Source organism: Pagrus pagrus (assembly GCF_965226575.1).
Source record: "Pagrus pagrus genome assembly, chromosome: 3".
Classification (NCBI taxonomy): Eukaryota; Metazoa; Chordata; class Actinopteri; order Spariformes; family Sparidae; genus Pagrus; species Pagrus pagrus.
In genome coordinates this window covers 3,257,369-3,273,912 of record NC_140187.1, presented here as the reverse complement: position 1 = coordinate 3,273,912, position 16,544 = coordinate 3,257,369, and the positions used below count along the sequence as shown (strand labels likewise).

Here is a 16,544-nt window from a genome sequence, read left to right as displayed (position 1 = left end):
CACGGTGGTCATATCCCTGCGGCTAACGCGGCGGCTCAGCGCGGGGCGGGGGCCATGGCCAGCGGCGTAACCGTAGCGACCACGGCTGCCCTGACGGCCGAGGCGAGAGGGGGAGTTCCCTTCGCTGAGGGACCGGCTGGTTTCATCACAGCCAATCATCAGATAGGGGGAGGAGCAGCGCTACACACAGGAGAGGGTTAGAGCGATGTGTGTGTGTCGTCTTCATCACGGAGACAAAGCTTTTATTTTGTAGGTCCTCAAAGCCAGCAGTCATTTTAAAGTGTGGGGTGGTGAACGAGTGAATGTTTGAGTGAAATGTACCTTTAACATATTAAACATGTTGAAACAGAATTGGCATTTTAATGGATTTAGGTTTGAAAGCAAACATTTACTGAGTCGCCTGAAATAAGATAATTCTCTGTATAGCTGATGTGCAGTACATGGCCAAAAGTATGTGGACACCATAACATTTTATCCAAATATGATACTTTAGAGCATTAATGACCTTCAACACTGATTTTGGGGGGTCAGGTCGGGCTCACAGTCGTCGGTCCAGTTAATGGAGGGTGTTGACGGTGTTAAGGTCGGGCCTCTGTTGGCTGGGAATACCATTTTATTAATGGACCCGGCTTTGTGCCAAACACAAACTGTTATGATGACGTTCAAAGCACACTATCCAGAACTTTATTGTACGCTGTAGTTTTAAGATTCCCATTCAAGGAACCAGAAAAAAAGAAGAAGAGGAAGATTGCCAGACCAATAAAGTAAGCTAAAACGTTTGGTGTCCAAATACTTTTGGCCACATATTGTTGAAACAACCATTAAACATGTAACGTCGTTTTCAGAAGGATTAAAGGAAATCTAAAGAATTCAGCTATTTTTAAAGAACAAACTCATTCTGTGTTTTTTCTTTTGAGCTAAACGTTAAAATACTGCACAGAAACAAACTGTTGTGTGTCAGTCACTGTGTGTGTGTGTGTGTGTGTGTGTGTGTGTGTGTGTGTTACCTGGATGTGTACTCCATCGACTGCACAGCTGATAGAGTCCAAAGAGGGAACGTGTCTCACTGATCCAGACTGGTAGTTACTACAAAACACACACAAACCAAACCTTTCAGAATAAACATCACTGAGGCTCTGTTCATCAAAATGACCCAAAAAAGTAAAGTAGTAGTAGTAGTACAGTACTTCATGTTTTTCTCCAAAACATTTTCCTTCATTTAACAAAAGAGAGCTGACTCTGCAAATATTTAAAGACGTCTCAACAGAAGCCACCATGCAAGAAATTGGTTAAATCAAATGATTGACAAGATTAGGATATAATCAGAGTGTGTAGTGTGTGTGTGTGTGTGTGTGTGTGTTTTACCTGCTGATGCTGCTCTTCCTGGACATGGTGTTGCTAGGAGAAGCTGGAGGTGTCTGATAGGTGTAATTGAAATCGGAACCTTTCAAGTCCAAAATCACCTGAGAGACACAAAAACAACACAGGATAAGACAGGAAGTCTTCCAGATGTTTGACAACAAAGAAAAGAAAAGGTGATGTGTTATTCTGTCTCCAAACCAACTGGTTCCTGCTGAAGATGCGTCTCACAAATAAATAGTTTGATTTTTAACAGTCGTGGAGCTAAATGTGTAACATGTGGCCTGAGGGTGGCGCTAGAGGAAACGTCTGAGGGAGGAAGAGGAGGTACCTGCTCGCTGGCTGCTGGGAGTTTATTGGGCTCAGCTGTCAGGTTGGTCAGATCCTCCAGAATCGTCTGCAGGTGAGTCACTTCACCCAGCATGTTGATCTCATGGTCCTGCACACACAGAGAATGATGATCAGTGTTTTTATTGTAGTCCAACAGTCTGTAGAGGTGGATTCATCACACACACACACACTGACCAGGACAGGCTTCAGCATGGTGACGAAGCTGCAGTAGCGCGCTCTTTCTTCGATCAGCGCCCTGCACACAGCCCGCTTCTCCGTCTCCTCCAGGACGGCGTAACGCACGTTGACGTCCTGCAGTGCGCTGTCCAGCTGACCCCGGACCTCGTCCTTCCCTACAGAAACACACACGGGAGGAAGTGATGAAGAGGCGAGCAGCGAGAACATCATCTGGTTCCTGTTCGGACCGAACATCTCAGACAGGTCATCAAGATCTCCGACTGCCTCCTCCGGCGATGTTGTTTAATTCTGGCGATTTACAGCAAGTTGATCCGAACTTTTCAGCAAAGTTTTTTTTATTTATGAGCAGCAAAGACACTACTACACACTGTCAGGCTGTGAGACCCAGATCCTACCAGCAGGAGGCAGCACAACACTACACTCTGGTGTAATTGCAGGGAGGGAAGACATGAAGAGACACACAAAACCACATGTACACACACTACACACATGTTCACACAGAGCGGTGAGTGTCAGCTGTTCGTCACACACATGCTGCCTGACCTTCTCGTCCTGTTTGAGCAGCAGTTTGTGTTGAAATGTGAGATAATGAGAAAACAGCTACTCCCCTAAAAGCATGTCTCAGTCTGTTCACATTAATTTGACCACCTGATCAGTTGATTTTTACTACACAACTACTTCAGTTACAGCTCCTTAGTAGCTTCATGACAGTACAGCATCTGACGAACGCAGAGAAATGGTGATACTGTAGGGAAAGAATGTGAATTTGAGAACCACAGACAGATGAGACCTCACTCTCTCTCTCTCTCTCTCTCTGATGTGATTTACTACATTGTTTACTGGACTCCACCACTGGCATGTGATCCAGACCGGCCTCATCCTACGATCCCGGTCCTGAAACCAGAACAGCGCACTGAAGCGCAGCTCGCCGCGCCAGAAAAACTTCCAATCTTTCTTAGAAAGAGACCAGAGGAGCCGTCTGACTGGGGATCGAGGACATTTTGTGGCTCTTTCATCACAAATGTAACACATGTAACACCCCCTCATCATCACTGCAGTCCGTCACACACATGAACCGGCCCGTTACATGTTCAGCCGTCACACATTTTCAGTGTTTGGACCAAAAGACCCTTCAGTTCCTCGACCAGCAGTCTCCATACATACACACCAACATTTAATATTTAACAAAGTTGCACTGATGGACCCAGGATGTCTCAGACCTCACCCGATCTGCCCCGAGCCCGGTGGGTTTCGGACCTGCAGGTAGAGGGGACAGACGGTGCTCTGACCTGCGGACCACCCAGCTGTGGAAACACACCCACTCAATGTAAAAATAAGTCCAGAGACGGAGGAGGGAGAGCGCAGAGCTTCACCGACACAGAGGAGTTTAAGTACAGCTCACAGGGCTGCAGCCTCCATCATCGTCTCATTAACTACATCTGAACTTGGGGACTCGTTCTTCTACTTTATGCTCCTTTAAACTTCCACATCTAACAAAGAAATGAAGTTTTTCTCTTACTTTTACTTGACAGCAATAGTTCATCAATGATAATCATATTATATCACAAAGATAGGGGCCATCCGCTGCATCATGAGAACTGTAACTCAGATACCGTGATTACATTTTGCTTATTGTCTAACTTTACTGACTACAAATGTGATTGAGAACTTTTAACTGCAATATTTCTTCTTTTACTTCAGTAAAGACCCTGAACACTTCTTCTACTGCTGTTTCCCACCTTCACATGAACACAGCGTGACTGTTTTGGTTGGAAAACTGATCTCTGGGCTTTTCTGTTCACCTGATTTTGGTTGAATTTGCTCTTTATCAAACGTTGAGGTATTTTTCTAGCAAACACGGTCAAAACAAAACCTCTCTCTGACTTCCAGAGACAGAAGGAGGCAGAAAAAACAGAGACACAGGCGGTAAATCCTGTGGAAAACAGAGAGAAGCAGTTTCCACAGCCCAACACACACACTGCAGACTTTGTGTCGTAAAGCTCAACGTAAACACGACCTGTTCTCTCAGGTGTGTGTGTGTGTGTGTGTGTGTGGGGGGGGGAGCTTTCCACGTTGCGAACAGAAGCTCAGTGTCGGCGTGCTGTTGGTCCGCCTGACGTCTGGCCGCTGTGGAAACACACAGACAGGCTGCGTGTTGTCGGACTGTTTCTACAAGGCTCTGGCTCCAAACCCACAAAAACACAAAGACCTGAACTCAGAAGCTCGGCTCTGCACCGAGTCGACTCGTTCACTCCGTTAGAGGTGAAACGCAGTTCAGACGAAACTTATCCTCACCAGCTGGGAAAATGTGCTGTAACACCTCATGTTTGCATCCAAACAGGTTAGGAGCAACTTCGATTATCACTTCGACTCAGAGGAGGAGATCATGCGGTCATTGTAACATAACCGAGCTCTGATGTGGCAGCAAATATTACAGAAGTGACTGAAGAGCTAACGAACGCAATGCCTCGTGTCAGCCAGAGTCTTAATAACTTAATCCTGATTTAATTCTATTTAAGACAAACACGTCACCAGCCGAGGAAGTATGAGAGGGGTCTCTTCCTGTCACTGTCAATCAAAATCAAAACCCTCGTCTCCACTAAGCCGTCCGGTTCGGTTCGGTTCGGTTCGGTTCGGTTCAGGGCTGCACGAAATATCATCTCAATATCATCTCAACATCGCTCATTCGGCTTGCGCGTAGGAATACGGACGGTTAAGGGAATGTCACGCCAAAGGAAAAGGCTGTTTAACAAATATATTTTAGGTGGGACGAGAATTAAGTTCCCCATTCGACCCCACATCAAAAGACCCCGACTATAACTTTAAGTTAAACTCACTAGTGTCAGGTAAATAAAAACATAACACTTTATTAAGTTATATATCAGTAAGATGCTTAAAACGATCTTTTCATACATTCATATGAACATTTGTTTAACTCCTCTCTTCTGTATAAACATGCAGCCTCAGTCATTCATCACTTTCCCCTTCTTATTTCTTATTTTTCGCACTTTAAGATGTTTTATCAGAGTGTGTAACATTAAGACTGGATATGAACATATAGGACTGTGATGTTTCCGTCTCTTGTGTTTCCTGTTGATAAAGTTTGAGCGTCTTTACTTTTTATCACTTTTCTGTTCGGCTCGCTGCTCAGACTGATTATACACGTCTTCCACTTTTGTTTCCTCCAACTGAGAACTTAAAACAAAACATCAGAGTACACTTTGTTTTTCCTTTATGTCAACAAACAAACGTGAAAAGTAAATCGACCCTCCTCACAAGTGTTGTTTACGTAGTGATACGTCTAAATTCTCTGTGTCCTCGAACTCCATTGTTGTCAAAAACTATTTAAAAAAAACACATCAATGAGTCACACTGGGTCCGGTTCTCCTTCATTACTGTGAACACACACGCACAGTAGTTTATTCTGACTCAGTCTCACATCCTCCTGCTGGCGGAAATACTCACCAGAGCACCAAATGTGTATTACTCCACCGCCCAAAATAGTCCCCAACAAATGCACTTTTATCTCCTGTTTGAGAAATATTGGCAAAATCTACATTGCTGAGTATTATTTTAAATAATGAGACGATATATTTTATACAGCCGTTTCTTAAAGATTTACGTCTTCACATGTGAGAAGCCAAAAACACTCTTCAAACTTATTTCATAGGATTTATTAATAGGAGACAAACAGATAATATTGCCAAATGCTGAGATACACTAGCAGAGAGGAGGGGATTGTGTTATTTGATAATAATGTGATTTTAAATAACATCACAGAGTCGCCTGTATTGAGGCATGAAGTGTGAAACCAACAGTAACAACCCATCAGCTCTCCAGAGCCTCATTAGTTACACTTTCTTTAGTCAAACTGGTCCGTTAGCATTCCTCACTCGCTCGCTCAGGTGCTGCTGCCTCAGGCTGGAGTAACTGAGGAGTCACCGACAGCGACAACAAGCTGCTGAGAGTTTGTGTGTTGGTTCAGATCCTTTAGATGATGACTGCAGGGTTTTCAGCACGTCGTCTTTAAAGGGAATCTACCCCTCAACCTGTTTATGTTGTGTTCATGGAAACAACTACAGAGGTTCACCAAAGGTATCTGGTCTGGTGCACTGTAATGTTTTAGATAAGATTCAACGCTACTTTGACAATTATTCTGAAATTAATTTAGACAATACATGTTTTTTGCTAAAAGATATAACGGTAGCGGTGTTCAGCTTGGTTTCAGCTTGGTGTCGGGGAAACAGAGCTGGGAGATCATTAAGATTTCTCTGGAGTTTGGTTTATTTTGGTCGTATTATAAAAACTGCAACACTGACGCAAAATGTGAAATTCAAACGTCGGTGCGAGCTGGTATCATATTTTCATGCTGCGATAATTGTGATTGTGAAATATCTTGTTAAATGGTTCTATGACATAATAGGTATGTCAATAAATTACATAGTTAATAAGCATCTTGTTAACGATTAACTGAAGCTGATTACCAGGACCGTGCTGTCACCATGGACTCATTAACACCCCTAATTACTAATGCAAACTGTGAATCTGTCTGATAGACTCACTGCTACATGTTCTTAATAACGTTGCAGATGCTGGTGAACAGTTTATGATGACACATAACTGCTGCGTCAGTGATATTATGTGTTTTCTGCTGACTCCCGCAACATTCAGTGTGTTTTTAATCACGGTGACTAGACTGCTGCATGAGAGAGCTCAGCTTTCTGGGAAAGTTAAACGCTAACCTTCTGCTTTCAAAGGCTTATTCATCCGACAGTCTAGACCGCCTGCGTCACACGCTGATGATGTCATCAACGTCAGACAGGTGGGCAGCTAGTTTAGTTCAGATGATACAATGGCTTCTGTGGAGCTGTGAAGCAGGTCGAGACACGAAGCAGCTGTGTGCAAAAAGAAACGCCTCGAGATTCAAATGACAACGATTCACCTTCTCTGACCTCACAGCTCCTCACAGCTCCTCACTCGCTTCATACCGCTGTCCTCCTTTCTGTCCTTCTGCCTCCTCCTCCTCAACCTCTCTCCTCCTCTTTCAGCTCTTCTCTTTTCTTAACCTTCGTCTTCACTAACCTTTCCTCTCTTTCAAACTTCCTCTTTGTCTTCCGTCGACCTCTCTTCACTTTCTATCTCTTCCAAACTCTTTCTCCTTCCACATCTTTGTCCTTTAACTTTTCTCCTGATTTGACGTTTCTGTTTACTCCTCCCCCCAGTCCTATCTCTCAGCCTCTCCTCGTCCTTCTTCAGCCTCTCCGTTCCTCGTCTTTTCCTCTCCTCATGAGAGCCACATGACATCATCTTGTTACTCGGTCATCCCCCCCTTCTTTGATGCAACCACTTTAAAAACAGATAATTACATCACCCATCATTCTCTCCTTTTATCTGTGTCCCTCTTCTCCTGTCTTTTTGTTTTTCTTGGGGTTGGGGAATCCCTATTTTCTCTCTATCATTATAAACATTTAATTTCCTCTTTCTTCTCTCTACCAGCCTCTTCCTCTCACTCCCTGTTTCTCTTCTTATCTTTCTAACCACAGTATCTGCCGCCATGAGAGGATGACTTCAACCCCTCCCTCCATCCCTGTCTTGTCCTCCTTCCTCTTCTTTGTACAGCCACACAGAGAACAAGGTCAGCAGCCATTTTGATCTTGTCATATCTCCATCTTCTTCTTCATGGATTTATTATACTCAAGTACTTCACAGACTATGACAGCAAAAACGCTTTGTAAGTCTTTTTAGCATGTGTCTTGCTCCACATCTCATCTATTCACCAGTATTCGGCCCAACAGTGGCAAAAAAGTTGTTTTGTAGGTATTTTTATGATATTTTAGAATTTGTAGCTTTATGGAAAATCATTAAAAATGTTGATGACTCATCCTGCACTCGGGGGCGTATATAAATGACCCGTCCAGTAAACGCTTTCTTTATTTTATGGTGCTGTCTTGGATGTATAAAAAGAGGAAAGTTGCCAGAGGCGAATGCTGCTCGGGACCGGACCTCACTGATCACTGTACAAAAACACGTCTTTATCACTTCATTCAGTGATTTGGGTGAAACCGGGTCATGTTTTTTGGGGAATAGATTTGATGGTTTTCCCTCTCCTGCCCTCGGGCTGCTCTGCCTTGACAGATATGTAGCGTTACTAGTTGCTAAAGAAACTGCTAACAAATGTTCTGATAATCAGCAGGAACACCTCCAGACCGGGGACGTACGCCGCCTCTGAGAAGCTCAACTCTGCGCAGTAAAACTGGTGATGGAAAAGCAAACCAGCGCGGCTCGGTTTGACTCGGGACATTATTTTACACCTGAGTAGTACTTCACAAAATTGAAACAATTTTGGGGGTGGGGCTTGCAAAGCTGGACATTTCTGATTGGTTGAGTACGCACAACATTTTATTTTAGCCACAAGTTTGCTTTTTGTTCATTGTGCTTCGGCACATCAACACAGAGCAACAAAGGAAAGCATACAACACACGGACGGCTTTAGTCACACACAAAAATTAAATGTAAAACAGCGGTCGCTTTTTCATACGCCGGAGAACTTATTTGCCTGATCAACGCTGCAGTTTTCTGGTAATTTGGGTGGAAACAGCTCTGAACCACAGTCTGTACCGTCACTGTAGGTGCAGACGGGTCAGTTTGCTTTTGATGTTTGCCGGCAAAAGAAAAAAAAGATGCTTTGAGTGGCGCGAGTTAAATGCACTAAAACATAAACATTAAAACAGTAACTATGTTATTTATGATTTCATAATGACCACCACTTGCACACCGAGGCATTAAAGGCTGAGACCAACAGGGATAACAAACAGCATCTTTATGTTTGTAGTTCTGTTCCACTTGCCTCCTCCCATCATGTCTCTATTTAAGCAGTTAAAGATTCCCTATGTGAAGTGGTTACACACCACATAATGACAGAGCAAAAGCAAACACACACAATCATATGGAATGATTAGTAATGGAACAGATGTTTACTGTTTTTCTTTGCATGCTCTATTTTACCAACATAACAGAAGGAGAATGAACTGAAGTGAACTGAGGACAGAGAAAGAAAATTCTTTACATCTTGTAATAAAACCTGAGTTTGTGAGAGTTTCCGGATTTGAACTGCAGCCATTAGAAAGCCGAGACTCTATCGTACTTTTAATGGAGGAGAAACGTGCCAACTGCAAACAGGTGGAGCGAACTGTAAAGCTCCAGACTGAGCAGAAAACAAGAACTCAACACAGTCCATCCACAAAATGACTGAAAGGTAACAGAACGTCTATTGTTGAGTTTTGTTCGGGGTAGTTTTCTTTTACCAACAACAGCTACAGCAGTTTAGTCCTTCTGTCTGTCCTTACTTATTATATGGTGTCTACACACACACACACACACACACACACACACACACACACACCCATAAGAAGACAACTTTTCCCCTGCACAGTGTACCAAAACAGTTTCTGTACAGTCACCAATCAAGGCTTCACATTATAATTATCTCTGCTGTACAGTGCTGTGTGTGTGTGTGTGTGTGTGTGTGTGTGTGTGTGTGTGTGTGTGTGTGTGTGTGTGTGTGTGTGTGGGCTGTGTCATTACGTGGTGACACCATGTGAAGCTGTGGCTCTGTCCCTGTGTTTGAGTTTCTTTTTGCTTACTTGTTTACTTGTCGTCTCCCTGAGCCTTACAGTCGGATGGTTCTTTGATTTCAGTGCTGCGATTTTATTACAACTCTGGTTTTATTTTTTTAAAGTTTTGTCCACCATTTATTTGAGTGATAACAGCATCGTACTCACCAAGTTAATAGTTGAGATGTGGTTAGACAAACTTTGGGTCAGGACTGTCAGTAAAGTCTGTGACACCAGAGATATGCCGCCTTGTTAGCCCAAAATAACTGCACAGGGACGCTGCTAAGATGGCTACCGAGCGGCAAACCTCGCCTTAAAAGACTTCAGGTGTTCCCAATTTTAGGTTGACCTCAACATAAAGTGTCATCTGGTTAAACTGTTGGTTTGTTTCTTGGTCAGATCGTCTGACTGCTTGTGTTTCTTCACCATCGGGCATCGCTAAAGGGGCGTTGTGTAGTTTTGTTGAAGAAATTCAAACTCAGACTTGTAATATTTACAATATTAATGAGGTGATAATACAAATTCAGAAATATGTATGTTTTCCATAAGTGAATAAACAAGCTGTTCTCAGAGGACAATAAGGTCCCAGAATACTGTTTGAAGCTGGAAAGGTGGCAGGGTCCGCCACATATAAACAAAGTAAAACAGTATAAATGGTGTTGTCCTTTAAGGTCACTTTGTGTATTTAGTTTGTTTAGGCAGAAAAATGAAGATCCTTCTCTGTAGTTTTGGGGAAGATATTTTAATCAGAGGACTGCTCCTTTAAATGAAACTTGAATAAAGCAGCAGAAGTTCACGGTGGTTTGCTTAAAATTGATTTACACGCCGAGTACAGTGTGATCATAACCAACAGAAAGCAAAACTATGACAAAATAAGAACCATGTTGTAATAAACCGAAACCATCCGTCAAATGCTTTGAGTTCTTTCTGATTGTTTACCGTGTTAAACAGTTCTGGTGATTCAGTTTGTGGTAAAAGAGTCGAGATGATCGATTGGACTGAGAGAGGAAAGACAGTGAACAGAGGAGTGTGGAGAGAGCGGACCGAAAAATAAGACACGTAGCAGAAAACATGTTCAGAGATGTTAAAGCCACATCAGACATCACTCTGTTTACCATGGGCGGGTCCGGGCTGAGACTGTGTGTGTCTGTGTGTGTCAGTGCGCGTGTGATGTGTGTACCGACTATTTCTGTGTCCGTGCATTTGCATGTGGATTTGTCGAGAGGGAGGACAGAGAGAGAGAGTATTTGTATAAAAGCCTCCAGTTTTCATTTTGATTGTGGTGTGTGTGTGTGTGTGTGTGTGTGTGTGTGTGTGTGTGTGTGTGTGTGCCTGCACGTGTTTGGGCGTTTCGGTTCTATTTCTGCCATATAAGGCCAATCTGCAGTCTTTCCTGGCAAGCTTTCAGCTTTCAGTGTCTTTGATTATGCCATGGTGGGGCCAGGTGCAACCATGGCAACCACAGGGTGTGGTGCTCTGATAACGGGAAGGGGTGTGGCCTAGGTGCCTACCTGGCACTATGTCTAGGTTGCTATGGCAACATTCGAACCACGAGGCTGAGAGCGAGTACAGGCCTCACAGCACAGAAGCTGCTCAGACGGTCTGAATTTAGTCACGATTCATAGACATGATAATTAAAAATACTGAAATCAGCAGCTTCAATTTCGAACCTTAAAACGTTACTCTGAAGGTCTGAGTGTCCAACATTTAACAAGATAAAACCCTGACATGTACACAAAAAGAAAACCCTCTGGAAACAGTTCACAAACAGAGCCGGGACAAGTTTTACAAGGCCAGAGATAAGTCCAACAAGTCGCAAGTCAAGACCAACAACATCCAAGTCATGATTAACAAAAACCCAAAGTCAAGACCAACAAGTGCCAAGTCAAGATTAACAAGTTCTGAGTTAAGACCTCAGAACTTGTTAAGTCTCACGTCAAAAGGAACACATTTAAGACTAAAAGGTCCCAAGTCAAAAGCTAGAAGTCCCAAGTCAAGACTAAATAGAACCAAGTTGAACCCAACAGGTCCAAAAGGAGGACTAACATTTGTCCCAAGTCTAGACTGGTAAGCCCCGGGTCAAAAAAATAAACGAGCCCAAATAAATAAAAGATCCAACAAGTACAAATCAAGATGTTCGTTCTGTACAAAGTGAGCCGGCTCCATCCATTTTATAATACTTGCCAATTTGACAAATCTTCCACTGGAGCTAAAATGTTACAGACTCTGTACCCAGAGGGTAAAAATAAATAATATTTACCACTAAATGGATTAAAAGAGATCAGTAAAATGACTACTGGCAGGGCTGACATAGGGTTTGATCTTTAAATAAATGCTGAAACCCAGCAGACAGAAAATAAAGAAACCGACTGTCTTCTTAAAAACAAGACCACATAAAAAATGGATGTGGCAGCTAGCAAAGAAACATGTTCCCAGGGGATTATTTCTTCCCTCGGGGTGTCAGGTGACTGACAGGAGGCAGAGCATAACATAATACACAGAAAACACTTATCTCAGCACAATGAGGGCAGGATCAAACAGACGCGTCATGTTTACTGTGGAGGATTATCTCACTCTGTGGAAGATGGTTTTAATATTCAGCAGGTGGCATCTTCTTCTCAAGTAAACAAGCTCTGCTAGCTGGAGCTTTGCTTGGAAGGTAAAACCACGACTGCTTTCCTTCACCTTCTATTCAGCTGTGCTAACGCAACTCGACAGACAGTTTTATCGTCGCAGTGTTTGTTTCAGTGCTGCTGGAAACCTGCAGGATGTGAGACGAAGGCGATGTCGAACCCGACAGACGTTCTTCTTACCTTTCTTCACCTTCTTCTGCAGTTTGATGGTGTCTGACGATTTCTTCTTGATGTCTGCTCGGGCCTTCTTGTACTCTGAACAACGAGAACAGACCGGCAGTGAGGTAGAGTTAGTGTGTGTGTGTCTGTGTGTGTCTGTGTGTGTGTGTGTGTGTGTGTGTGTGTGTCTGTGTGTGTGTTAGTATATGGACATACCTTTAGCGTGGTCTTTGTCCAGCTGACTGGCCACTTTTTTCCACTCCTCCATCTTCAACTCGAGCGGAGTGATGAGACCTTCTGAGAGCGCTCTGAGGAAGAAGACAATTTAAAGTCTCACTTAATCAGCTTCATTTTCTTTGAATTAATCCTAAAAAATAACTTTCCCAAGGAATCTGGGATTTACACCAGAATCTCTCTGGTAGTTTGGGTCAGAATAATTAATTTTAGTATTATTTGTATGTTGTGCTGCAACTAACAATCTATATTATCAGATATTTGTCATGTCACCTGATGAATATAAGTCAAACATTTAGTCCCTCTTGGCTCTATTTTTGGTCTCCAACAACTCTTGTGGGAAATATTTGGCTCTTTAGCTCCTAAATGCTTCACTTTCAGTTCACTTCTAACTGTGTCTGTCTTCTGTTTGGTGCTGAGCAGGTAGTGTACAGTGGGTTTTTAGTTTTTAGCTTTTTCTATTAAAACAGCTGTCTGCTGCAGCCAAACTCGATGATATGAGAGCGGTGACAGTGAAGCTGCAGTTAGACAATAAACAACGAGCAGACAGACACTATATAAGCTCTGTGAAGCAGAGGGGAGCTGCAGATTCAGGTGATCAATCTCTCAGAGTCCATTGCTAGCAGCGACCTCATTCATATTTTCATTTGATACATATTTATTATAAAAATATCAATTATTGTCACTGTAATGGAAAGCTTTAGACCTCTGTTGAGGTAAATGATGAGTTTAAAACCAGGCTGTCGTTATCATCCCTGACTGTCCAACATCATTCAGCCTCAGTGCTAATGTGTGTGAATCATCTGAGTGACAGCTTCTCTAATGACAGCAGACAGTAAAGTGAATGCAGCAGCAGCAGGAGTGACGGTAATAACAGGTGAAATCAGGACAACACACAACTGCTGCTCTCTCACACTAACACGCACACACTTCCTGGCTGGTGTGTGTGTGTGAGCATATGTCAGCCGACGGTAATTAAAGCGTCTCGTTCCAGCACCGTCAGAAAAAAGGCGTCATCACACCGTCATTCACACTTTCACCTGCTCTCCCATCGTCTAGTAAATAACACATGCGATGCTACCGTGTGTGTGTGTGTGTGTGTGTGTGTGTGTGTGTCTCTTACGTGGTGAACAGTTTGAGTTTGGACTCGATGCTGCGGTGCCTCATGCACATCCTGGTTAGCGCTGAGCCGATGTCCTTGGTCGCACCTGAAGAGACGAAACAACAACACAGCCATCAGATGATGAGTATCGTTTTAATCAGAAACTGAAATGTTTCAAAAATAAAGCTCAGGATGCAGCGTCGACACTACAAAATAAAATACCAGCTGATGACATAATAGGATTTTGTACATGTATTCCTCTTTAAAGGGTCTGTCCACACTAAGAACTGTAACTATAATCATAACCATGCAAAAAAAAAAACATATGGTTTTATGAAATTCTTCAAACTTCAGAGTCTCCATCAGCACCACAGACCAGTGTGGCAGTATGTATCAGGTGAAATAGTGTTATGTATGGGTCATTTGCAGCCTAATATACGTTACATAAGTGTTGAGTAAGTTGTCTTAAGTGTCTTTTAGATCAATAAGCTTAAATAAAAGAGGTCGGCTACAGTTAGAAACCAATATTTTTAAGCACTCCTGCAACGTTATTTTGTAGTCCCGGGAATCAAGCTGCAAATTAACATGGATTCTGATTGGCTGTTGGTGCTTCTATGATTCATTGAATCGCTCTGGAAGTGATCCTAACGGTATCGCTCCACGCTGACGTTGTTGTTATAGTTGGTGTGTGAACTCTGACAAACTAAAATACACTGTGGACTATAAGAGAAACTGCATTGAAACAAAGTGAACCTGAAGCAACTTATTCAAGTGATTGACAGTATTTTCATGTACAACCAGCACGTAACAGTAGCTGAACGACATTACACAGTCTGTTTAACAAAGAGTGTGTGTGTGTGTGTGTGTGTGTGTGTGTGTGTGTGTGTGTGTGTGTGTGTGTGTGTGTGTGTGTGTGTGTGTGTGTGTGTGTGTGTGTGTGTGTGTGTGTGTGTGTGTGTCATCATTGCTTCATCGCGTGGCATTAAGGAAATACCATCTGATTAAGATCTTATGACAAGTGTTGTAATGTGTGTTGAAACAATAGGTGTGTGCGTCTCATTTTGTTAATGAATTACATAAGAAGAAAGAAACCACCGTCTTTCACAATCGGCCTCGCTTAATTGGATGGAACAATATTAAGTCTCTCACACACACACGCACACACACACACACACACCAAGACAAACCAACAACAACAAACAAACCGACGGCACTTCATGAGACAATAATAGCTGGGATGCCGGCAACACATCGCACCAACACAGCACCAACTATCTCAGACAGTCGTTGTCATGAAGCTGGTTGATCAAAGTTGAAAGAAGCAATAAAAACATGTGTTTACTGGAACTTTTTTCCAAACTCATAAACATGAATTAATGCAACAGAAGAAGATTCATATAACGCTGCTGGAGACAAACACGGATTTACATTTTGTTTTACATTTATTCAGATTTGTGCAACACTGGGAGGGAAACATAAATGTTGACAGAGAGAGAAACACGGAAAAGAGCTGCATCCACACTGGGTCCTCTGTCATCTTTACACACACACACACACACACACACACACACACACACACACACACACACAGACACACACACACACACACACACACACACACACAGACACACACACACACACACACACAATGACTTCTTTGTGGCACTCAGACATTTGTGGACATGACGCTTCCTGTTAAACTGACTTCTCTGTCACACACACACACACACAGACACGCATCGTTTTCCAGGATCAATCACGTGAAATCAATAAAATCGAGTGGTACTTAATAAACATCCCATTGTAAAAGTACTGTATATAAATGGAATCTGTTGTGCATTTATACTGTACATGTTTTCTTCTTGTCCTGGATGTTTGATGTAACTCTACCCACTGAACTACCTGATAAAGATCAAGAGTATATTACTGTGATAAGAGGATTAATTACAGATGAAATATGAGTCAATCAATCAGAATGAACGGGCAACTCGTTTGAGTCTTATTTCAAGCAAAAATGCCAAAATATTCTCTGGTTTCAGGAACACAAATATCAGGATTTGCAGCTTTTCTCTGATTTGAATCAATGACACCTGAACACCTTTGTGAGTCAGAGGATTGATCGGACTGAGCAAGCTTTTTCAAAATGTCAGCGCGGACTCCGGGAAATTGCAACAAGCGTTTTTGACTTGACATCGCGATGAATGCATGATTAATAGATATATAACTGCCAGATTAACCGTGACTAAGTCCGAGCATACAGGGGCATTTTTTGATTTTATCTGCATCACTCAGCTCCACTCTGAGCAGGAACAAAGTGACACAGCAGATTTACACTGAAGAGTCTGAATGTGAGAGTTCACACTGACTCATTTCATGTCATTTGAATATCTAAATCTGAGAGCCACACACACACACACACACACGCTGCAACGCGCTGAGTCACTGCCGAGTTACATAAAATCAAAAAAGAGAGCAAACACAGTGAAAGATCAGGTGTGTGCGCTGACAGGAAGTGATGTCAGAGTCAAACCTGGACTATAAACACTTAACACTCATTCACCACCCTCACTCCTTCCATCCCTCCGTCTTCCTGTACATACTGAAGCAGCTGCTTTACTTCTTTTTCTTCCTTCGTTCCCACAAAACTCATCTAGCCTCCATTCATCCTCTCATTCTCATCCTCCATCTGTCCTTCTGCCTCTCCTCTCTCTCCATCCTCCTGCGACTGCTCAGAAACAAAACATTCATTATCGGCTCTCATATATGAGCAGAAACGTGGCAAGGGCAGGCACACACACACACACACACAGACACACACACACACACACACACACACACTCACAAGCACAGGTATGAGGCGTGGGTTAATCGTTGAAGGTGTGGCGAAGGTATGTTTGCTTTATTTGCCTGTCCCTC

At 42.9% G+C, this 16,544-nt stretch overlaps 1 protein-coding gene across 1 annotated transcript in view; it reads right to left on the bottom strand.

Moving 5' to 3' along the window:
* mtss1 (MTSS I-BAR domain containing 1) overlaps positions 1–16,544 on the bottom strand; it is a 65,948-nt gene that overhangs the window by 9,943 nt on the left and 39,461 nt on the right. Inside the window, 8 exon segments of the mRNA XM_084348999.1 lie at positions 4–180; positions 1,008–1,086; positions 1,366–1,463; positions 1,691–1,798; positions 1,885–2,042; positions 12,314–12,388; positions 12,509–12,600; positions 13,650–13,734. Coding sequence (XP_084205125.1) covers positions 4–180; positions 1,008–1,086; positions 1,366–1,463; positions 1,691–1,798; positions 1,885–2,042; positions 12,314–12,388; positions 12,509–12,600; positions 13,650–13,734 — 872 coding nt within the window.